This window comes from Chrysochloris asiatica, unplaced genomic scaffold (genome assembly GCF_000296735.1).
Source record: "Chrysochloris asiatica unplaced genomic scaffold, ChrAsi1.0 scaffold00016, whole genome shotgun sequence".
NCBI lineage: Eukaryota > Metazoa > Chordata > Mammalia > Afrosoricida > Chrysochloridae > Chrysochloris > Chrysochloris asiatica.
In genome coordinates, this window is record NW_006408534.1 from 4523950 (window position 1) to 4534483 (window position 10534).

A 10534-nucleotide genomic window follows, 5' to 3' on the forward strand; every position below is an offset into this window, starting at 1 on the left:
TAAATTACATCTCCAAAGGGCACATTCTGCAAGTCTGCTCCTGGCCACCAGCTCTTAGTCCTTCTCTTCTTAGTTGATGAATCTAGAGTCCTCAGCCGCTCCCCCTCTCCATGCCCCCATCTCTGACTCTGGAGTCGGTTCCTACTCATAGCAACCCTCTTTCTGAAGAGCAGCTGGTGGGTTTGAACTGCTGACTTTGTGGTTCACAGTCCAATGCTAATCCTACAGTATAATAACTAATTCACCTTAACAACTGATGTGGCTATGAGAAAAAATAAAATTATTGAAAAATGGTTTTAAAAAATGTGCAAACAGAGCTCAACTAGAAGAAAAAAGAAGTGGGGGGAGAGTAATCTGATACAATTTGATGAACTTGACCTACATCTATGGATGCAGTAGCTCAAAAGAGGGAACAAATCTTTATAGCAAGGATCATTCCCACACCCTCGATACACAGGATACACAGGGATGGGCAACTTGGACACTGGCTACCCAATATGGGGGGACTACAGAGGCAAGAAGTGACTGGCTTACAAGCTTTCAAGAGGGAGCCTAGATCCAGAGGGCGTGGAGGAAGGTAGAATCTCCACTGAATAGTATCCAATCTGTCTGGGTGGGGCTGTTGAAAGGTGATGGGGATAGGTCTCTTGTGGTACAATAGTGAATAACTGCTATCACAACTGACTGTAAGGGTTGGAAATGTAAAGGTAGATGTTTTGTAGCAAAAGGAGGGGAGTGACTGACTTTGCAGTCCAGGAGAGGTGGTCCATGGACCATCAAGCTGAGAGAGGGACCCTACCCGGAGAAGCAGTGATGCTGGGGATGGAGGCAGAGATGATGGCGTGGAGAGATGGAGCAGCTGGGGACTCTAGACCCAGAGAGGGAGAGGGGCTGTGTGCTGACGACTGGGGGGCAGGCTTGTAGGATATACCCTTTGATTGGTTGATGATGCATGGAGGGGATTGTAACCATGGTAATGAAACGATATATGATAGAATGAACGTAAAGCTAATGTTCTCCCATGTGAACTATCACATAATTCACAATAAAACATTTTTTTAAATGTATAAAAGTCATCAGAGATCAGATACACCAATGACTAAGGAAGGAAGAAAGCTAGAACTGACCTTTATTACATTTTTTTTGGTCTTTTTATTAAAACTTAAAGTGTATTATTTATCAAGAATAAGCAGAAACCTTGAAAATTCACAATTTTGAATTTAGAAGAGAAATTTCAACAATTACACTGTTATAAATGGAAACTGAGACCACACAGTGTAAACTACTTCATTAGAAAGTGTAAAAATCAGTAGACACTTTGTATTTTTGTTGAACTAGTTTTAGTTATAAACAAAAGACCTAAGTGTTTTGTTAAAACTACTCTGTTGTTCAAAATTAAGTAATTTTATAAGGGTCTAGAAAGTGAGAGACTATTATAGAACTTGCATGCCTTTCTGAAGATATTTTAGAGAAACAAAACAACTTTGCTTTCTATGAGAACATACAATTATTGAGTAAGGGTAAAAACAGGAGTCTGAGACATTAGTCTTGGCAGCTCTCACTCAGCCCAGATTTAGTCATTCAGACATGTTTGTTTAATCATTCAAGCACTGTTATCGTCCATATCAGCTTTTCCAAAATTTGATTGAACTTGCTTTATTCACCAAAATATCATGGTAAATGTTGAACATTTGAAAAGGATGCGTTTTCTGCTGTTGTTTGGTAGAATGTTTTATAAATGTCAATCAGACAGGTTAGTTGACAGTGTTGTTCAAGGCTTAAGAGTTCTGGTTAAGAGTTTAAATTTTTAGAGATTCAAGCCTTTACATTTCTACTGCAATATGCTTACATATTCTCTGACTACTTGTTCTATCAGTTGTAAACAAAAGGATATTGAAGAGAACAAACAAGATGGCAGATCAGGTGGAGGTGCAGTGAGGATCTCCGTCAGCAACAACACAGAATACTGGACAAAGCAGGCTCAAGGGATGGTGCCAGAACTCTGAACCACTTATAAAGGGATATTTATAACGTTGGAAGGCTTACAGCCAGTGGAATATGTAGCAGAAGAAAGAAATCCAGTGCTTTCTAATCCAAGGCACTCAGCTGCTCCAGGAGCCACCATCTTGGGTGAGACCAAACCAGAGCAGCCACAGACGCCTGATAGAACCGCGGATATAAAGGAAGAAGAATGAAAAGGGAAGCCTTCCTGATCACATCTACTTGGAGGCAATCAGAAAACATAAAAAATACCAAAACACAAACCCATCTAAGTTTTGAGGCCACAGCTAACCACTGATATGCCAAAAAAACAGAAACAGGTGACTATATTGGCACATGTCCACAAACAGGATAAAGTGACTGAGGCAAATGAGCTGGAAGTAGACCTATACTCCAAACTGGAAGATGGGCAGGCTTTGGAAATGCCTGAGAAGGAATTCAGGAAAATGAACATAAAATATATCAAAACACTTTACAATGGAATTGAGAAAAATAAGGAAGAAGTCAGATCAGGAAAGCACTACAAGAGCAATCAAAAAAGATAGATACAACATTGGAAACAATTCAAAACCTACAGAAAGAGATACAAATGATTAATAATAGAATATCAGAAATGGACAAAGGAGTAGAACTGAAGAAATAGAAGCCAGAACTAGTGAGCTGGCAATACCACTAAGATAGAAGAAAAAACAGAAAAAAGGATTAAAAATCTGAAGAAGGTCTAAGATTCATGTTGGATTATATGAAGAGGAATAACTTAAGACTTGTTAGCATTCCAGAACAGGAAGAATCACACAAGTCCACAGAAAAGATAGTTGAAGAAATTTTCTTCTAGAAGAAAATTTCCCTAACATCCTGAAAAGTGAAAAGATAAGCATTCAAGAAGCTCAATGAATCCCAGGAAGGATAGACCCGAAACGAAAAACACAAACTCTCCAAAATCAAAGATAAGGACAGAATCCTGAAGGCATCTAGGGAAAAGAGAAATGTAACATACAAAGGCAAGCAAATCAGACTAAGCTTGGATTTTTCAACAGAAACCATGCAGGCAAGAAGACAATGGGGAGCCATATATAAAACCCCGAAAGAAAAATATTGCTGACCAAGAATCCTCTACTCAGCAAAGATGTCAATCAAATATGAAGGTGTAATCAAAACATGCCAGCATAAACAGGAGCTAAGGGATTTTGCCAAAGCCAACCCTGCAATGAAAAACATCCTATAGGGAGTTCTGTGGACTGAGAACCAACAAGAAAAGACAACAACCAGAGACTGACATACGTGGCAGCATCACCCAGAAGTCAGTTGACAAATGGCAGAGTTGAGAACAGAATAAAATTATAATAACAAATTCAGAGGATCTAGGAGGTCTGTCTATGATCAAAACAATTACATTGTGAAGGAAGGTAAACACAGAGGAACAGAGATCTAGGTGATGGGAAGGTCAGGTAAATCACAGGATAAAACAAACTGTCTTAAATGAAGGGAGAAGTTAAAGGAATATAAGCTAACCACAATGGTGGGGGTGGGGTTGGGGGTTTCAAGGGACATGGAGGGAGGCAACAGTAGAGCACAGGGTAAAGGCAGACACATCATAGTTCGGGTGTTGGAGAGGGCAATAAAAGAAGGGCAAGGAGGTGGAAGAACAAAGTAGATAGGGGAACACTGAGACAGGTTTGCATGGCCTAAGTGGGACAGAAGTAAATAGTGATGCATGCTTAATCTTGGAACTACAGGGCTCTGTGATACAGGGATCTAGGCATAGTTTGAAGAGGAGAAATAATACTAAGATGTTTGACTGTCTTATCAATATTGGTTTCCTTTGCTTACTATTGTAAAATAGACACTTGAGTGGGATAAAAAGGAATGTCAGGAAACATGATTATAGAAAACTTGTAAGCCCATATTCAGCCTATAACTGATTGGAATACCTACATGGGGTTCTACAACTTGCCCAGTGAAATAGGCCTTTTGAAGAGCCTTTGCAGAGTATAGGGCCTTAGATGGAATTCTTAGTCCCATCCAGAACCTTCTGAGGTGGCTTGATAATCAGAACTCAACTAGAGGAAGAAAAAAAAAAAATTTTTTTTGATAAAGGAAACAAGGGTAAATTGCTACAATGTGATGAACTTGACCTATTCTCATGATGGCAGTAACTCTAAATACCATGAGAAGGGAAGGAGTCTTCACATCAAGTATCAATGCTATCCCCTCTGTACACAGGATAGATAGGGACGGGCAACTTAGACATTGGCTACCTAAAATGAGGGGGCGATAAAGGCATGAAGTGACTGGCTTACAAGGTTTCAAAAGGGAGTTTAAGAGTATGTGGGAGAAGAAAGGGTCCCTACTGAATAGTTGTCATATTGTCTAGATGGGTCTGGTTAAAAGAGATGGGGATAAGAGTCTTATGATTCAATAGTGAGTAATTGTTATCAAGACTAATTGCGACTGTCACAATTGTAAAGGTAGAAGTTTTGTAACATAAATGGGGGAGCAGTTAAACTTACAGTCCAGAAACAAAAGATCCTAGGACCATCAAGGGGGAAGAGCGCAAACAGATGTTTGACCTTATCCTGAGAAGCAGTGACACCAGAGATGGGGACATGGAGAGAGGGAGCAGTTGAGGACTCTAGATTCATAGGAAGAGTGGGACTAAAAGATGGTGGCCATGAGGCAGACTTGTAGAATGTGCCCCTTGGTGATATAAATCATTATATATGCCTGAGTGGTTTTTGTTTGTTTTTTTAAAGAGCTAAAGTGAACAGAGAGAAATACTGTTAACTGATGGTGCAGGGAGGGGAGTGTAATCATTATGATGATACATGTTGTTGTATGATTTGTTGAATGTAAAACTGATGATCAGTCCTGTAAACTTTCACTCAATCCACAATAAAAACTTAGAGAGAAAAAAAAGTTAAAGGATATTGAAATCTCTGCCAAGATTGTGTGTCTTAAGCTATTGATTTCCATTCTTTCCTCCATTATAATATAAGTACTCAGAGCTATGAATCCTCCTCTAAGCCTTGTTTTAGCTGCTTCCCACAGACTTTTATATGTCTTATTTTCTTCTCTCTCTTTTGAAAAAATGTTTTCTAATTTCCTTTGAAACTTCTGTTATACATTAAATTGTGTCTCCCCAAAAGATGTGACAACTTGGCTAGGATATGAGGTCCAGAAATTGGGCCGTTATGGAATGATGTAACCTGGCAGCTGTGTGATGATTCCCCATGATGTGATCTAATGTGAGAAACTAACAACAGTAAGAAGGGTGGGCTGCAATGCCCTTAATCCCATCACAGTTCTGATCAGTTGTAAGGGAGTTTTCTAGCAGTGTGGCTTACACGGTCTTTGATCTTACAAAAATAAAAGGAGAGAGAAGTGAGCAAAGAAAGAGTAACCTGCTACCACCAAGAAAGAAGAGCCAGGAGTGGAGCACATCCTTTGGATTTTCCTACATCCAGGGGAAAATGCCCAAACACATGGAGATCGCCAAGGCATGGTGGGCCTACAGGTTCTGAAAGGAGACAAGGACCTTTCCCCAAAACCAACAAAGAGAGAAGGCTGGAGTTTGGACTTCCAGCCTCCCAACCTGTGAGAGAATAAACCCATCTACTTGTGATATTTGTTATGGCAGCACTAGAGAACTAGGTAACTTCAGACATATTGTCAGGAGGGACTAGTCACTGGAGAAGGATATCATGTTTGATAAGGTGGCGGGTTGGAGAAAAAGAGGAAGACCCCCAGTGAGATGGACTGGCAAAGTGGCAGCATCAGTGGGCTCAAGCGTAGCAACAACTGTGAGGTTGGTCCAAGTGTTCTGTTGTCTATAGGGTCACTGTAAGTTGGTACCTTCTCAAAGGCACCTAACAACAACAAGATAACTGAAACAGTTCCCTTTGACCCATAATTATTTAGAAGTGTGCTGTTTAATTTCCAAGTGCATGGAGATTTCCCAGTTATTATTTTGCCATTGATTTCTAGTCTAATTCCCTTATACTCAAAGAACATGCTTACAGCTAACCAAGAAACCCATAACTGACTCAAAATACATTTTTGTATAAACTGATCAGCATATCTTGCCCATGATGACAACGAAAACCTTTTAATTTGTTACAGAAATCTAGTAAATCACAGTTGAACAAAGTCCAATCCTTTTTCTTTTTCCTTTTGCAGGTGGTTTGACTGACAGCTTGGGTAATCTAAAGAACATTATGAGGCTCATACTGGACAACATTAAGATGAATGAGGAGGATGCTATAAAACTAGGTCAGAGTTTCATTCATTTTATTTTTATTATAAAAACCATTTAAGACTATTTGGCACTGGCTGTGTCTGTACAAGTTCGAGATGTATTTATGTGATTGTAACTACATTAGCTTTCCTAGACACTTTTCCCCACTCCTAGTTTCATCCTTCATCACCATTTCATGTAAACTGTACAATCACTAGATTGTAACCCCCTGGGGTTTTTAATTTCCAATCTGGTTATCCATTGTATTCAAAGCATAGAAACAATTTAAAAATGAATAAGTTTGTATCATGATTTCAGAGTCTTGCTGTGGCCCTGTAGGATAAGTACTCAACCTCAAGGTAGGTTTGAACTGCAATGTCGGTGGCTCAAACTCACCAGTTGCTCCTCGGAAACCCTATACGGCACTTAACAACAACATCAAGATTCCATAATTAAATAAGACTTCATAAATGGAGTGGTACTCCAGATAGGATGTGTATGAAGAAAATCAGAAACACAAGAAGAATATATGACTGCTCACAGGAGCCCAGGACCTTCAGGATAGGTGGATTTCTGTTGAAATTGTTTTCTCCAATATCCCTGCTTTTTTCTGCACTGATTTTCCCTGTTTAAACACATAGTAAAAATGCTCTCTTCCCTCAGCATTCTTTTTCCCTTCTGCTTCTTGCCCAAAGGTAACCATGTTGTTAGTATTATCAAGTTGGTTCTGATTAATAGCAATCACATATAGGGTTTCTGAGGAACGGCTGGTGAGTTTCAACCATCATCCTTATGGTTCAATCCAACCTTGTGATTTAGAGCTTATCCTGTAGCACCACACCAGGACTCCATATAAGGCAACCGTAGCCTATAATTAAAACCTGGCTGACCTCTTTTTAAAAATTTATGTAACCCACATAAGAACAAGCAAATTAATGCAGTTGGTCAGTCAACACTTACTGCATGCCTATGGGTTTTACAGAATATTTGAACTGGAAAAAGTTTGTGAACATCTAGCTCAACTTTCTCATTTGCTGAAGATTTCACTGAGACCAAGAAAGGTACATTGAATTGTCCAAAGTCTCACTATTTGGTAGAGAAAGGGTTCAATAAATACTTTCCAGGAAAGTCTGGTTCTTCTATTAAAGGATCAAAATCTGAGCTTGAATAAACCAGTCTAATTATATTAATAATAATTTGCTATTTATCATGGACTTACTGTGCAATAATAGGTCAAATTCTATCCTAGGTACTTTTACATACTTAATCTCACTGAATCCTGGCTGTAGTCCTATCACATAATTATAATTATCCCCAAAGCTGCAATTAAAAGGTTGAATAACTTGTCCAAACATATACAATTATTAAATAAGTAATTCAGGAACCGAACTGGCTGCAAATTCATGCTCCCAGCCTATAAGCTATGTGTACACCCATGATAACCATTAATAGTTATTGAAGGCTAATAATGTGCCAGGTACCATGCTAAGCACATTGTATATAATCTGCAAGATTGACATTAAATATAATATTTCTTTCTTATAGGCTAGAATAAGGAGCCCTGCTGGCACAATGGTTAAGCACTCAGCAAAGGTTGGCAGTTGGAACCCACCCAGTAGTACCCTGGGGAAAACACCTGGTGATCTGCTCCCATGAAGACTGCAGCCTAGAAAACCCTATGGGAAATTCTATTCCTTCCCATGGGATTGCTTTGAGTCAGAATCAACTCAATGCCACCTAACAACAGTCACAGACTAGTGTACCATCAGCAGACAGAAACATTTTAATAACACAGAGCTCTGCCTAATTAGGAGACCTGGTGTGGCACTGCAGGAGAAGCACTGGACTGCTAACCACAGGTTGGTGGTTCAAACCCACCTTGGAAGTCCTATACAGGATGGCTATGAATCTGAATCGACTCAACACCACTTAACAACAACAACAACAACATTCCTAATTAATCCCAAACTCTACATTAAGTCTTAAGAGTGAGGGGCATTTTAGAATATTTCCCATTGTACTATTGATATAAAATAAATCTGTTGCATTGAACGTGATCTTCCAATTTTAAAGCATGAATCAGTCCCCATACCATGAGATCCCAGGTGAAGTTTTATGAGACTGGGGCCAGTTGCCCTGGAAGCACACCAAGGAACTGCCCTTCTAGATTCAACCACACTCTTTGTAGGATATTTGAGGGAATTAAAGAATCTTTTTTTAAAAAAACCTTATTCTATGAAAAGAGTACACATTGATATACATAAAACCCCTACATACTTACTTTAGCTGTTTTTCATGCTAGAGAGCAGCCTCATCATAAGTGACCTCTATATGGTCCAGGAGACTGGAAAGTGGTAGTTGAAAGAAAAACAACTTTCTATAACATGAGGTCAATACAGAAAGAGCATGGGAAAGTGCCTGCACAATTGTTGTTTGCCTTTTTTTTACAGTCCAGTAATCTATATTTAAATCAAATTAACGTGGTATCTTAATGCATTTCCTTTCTTTTGGTTCGTAGCTGAAGGTCTAACAAACCTGAAGAAGTTGTATTTGCTCCGTTTGACCCACTTGTCTGACATTGGAGAGGGAATGGATTACATAGTCAAGTCTCTATCAGCCAAACCGTGTGACCTTGAAGAAATCCAATTAGTCTCCTGCTGTTTGACTGCGAAGGCCATGAAAGCCCTAGGTAACTGTTGTCTACTTACTGAATGGGAACAGTGTAATAGAACATGTGGTGCTTTTATACTAATGTCCATTTAGGAGGATAGGAATCTCTCCAAGGGAAATTTAAAGAGAAACTGGGAAATATAATCAAGTCTTCCAGGTAATATTCAGTCTGTTTTTTAATGTCTTTCTCCATGACCCTTTATTCGAATTATTTATAATCTATTACAGATGGGTTAAAAAAATCTCAGAATAACCAAAGATGTTACAACTTTAAAAGAAGGTGAAAGGGAAGAAATTAAATTGGTGCTTAAAACTTGGCATACATTCTGTCTTATAACTGTTGTTGTCAGATGCTGTCTAACCAGTTTTGACTCATAGTAACCCTATGTACAACAAAACACTGCACCATCCTACACCATCTACACAGTCATTGCTATTTGAGCCCATTGCTGGAGGCACTAGGTCAATCCATCTAATTAAGGGTATTCCCTTATACACTGACCCTCTACTTTACCAAGCATGATGACTTTCTCTAGAGACTGGTCCCTCTTGATAACATGTCCAAAATACATGAGACAGTCTCACTGTCCTTGCTTCTAAGGGTTATTTGACTGTACTTTTTCTAAGACAGATGTGTTAATTCTTTTGACAGCCCATGGTATATCAGTATTCTTCACCCATACCATAATCCAAAGGCATCAGTTTTTCTTCAGTAGTTATTCATTGTCCAGCTTTCACATGGATAGTTATTGCCTAATAAATGCTTGGTTGAATGGTTAAGTGAATGGTTGTGAGACAGAAGAGATTTCCTTAAATGGTCTCAGTCCTTCCAATTCTTATGCATTGCCCTATTAAGGTTGCGTTGGAGTCCTGGTGTGGCACTGTAGGATTAGCACTGGACTACTAACCACATGGCCAACCATTCAAACCCATCAGCCACTCCTCAGAAAGCTTATACAGGGAAACTGTGAGTCAGAATCCATTGGACAGTACTTAACAATAACAACACTGTACATTAATATAGCAGTTAATGCTTTGGAGTTTCCAAAGGGTGTGCAAACCAACTCTAAAGAAACCTTTCCATATTTCTGTCTTAAAAATTGAATATTTTCAATTCAGAAATGTTTTTGGAAACATGTTGTAGAGTGTGGAAAATAAGATGACCTTACCATTTTTTAATTAGACTATCAAACTGTTGGGAAGTCTGTAAAATTTGCTAAAGAAACCATTTGTATGCTAATTTTAAAGATAGAGAAAACCATGATCAGGAAAGACTAGCCAAATACTGGTAATATGAGAATGATGAGCATTCCTTTACTTCTCTGTTTGCCACTAGAGAGACAGGCTTAGAACCAAAAATAGCCAGTGTCACCTTTAAAAAGGGAGGCTAGCACTTTGTTTTGTTGTTGTTTCATAAGAGAAGATATTTTGTTCTAAGCACTCAGATAATTAATTAAAAATAATAATTGCTAGTAGCATAGTGGTTACGAATCGGGCTGCGAGCCGCAGGGTCAGCAGTTCGAAACTACCAGCTGTTCCGCGGGAGAAAGATAAGGCTTTCTGCTCCCGTAAAGATTTACAGCGTCGGAAACCCTGTACAGGGTCGCTATGAGTCGGAACCGACTCCAC

At 39.1% G+C, this 10534-nt stretch overlaps 1 protein-coding gene across 1 annotated transcript in view; it reads left to right on the forward strand.

Annotated features, from left to right (window-relative positions):
* The window catches only part of NLRC4 (NLR family, CARD domain containing 4), a 47380-nt gene that overhangs the window by 12381 nt on the left and 24465 nt on the right, over positions 1 to 10534 (forward strand). Inside the window, exons 4-5 of the mRNA XM_006835275.1 lie at positions 6178 to 6270; positions 8754 to 8924. Coding sequence (XP_006835338.1) covers positions 6178 to 6270; positions 8754 to 8924 — 264 coding nt within the window. The remainder of the gene's footprint in view (positions 1 to 6177; positions 6271 to 8753; positions 8925 to 10534) is intronic.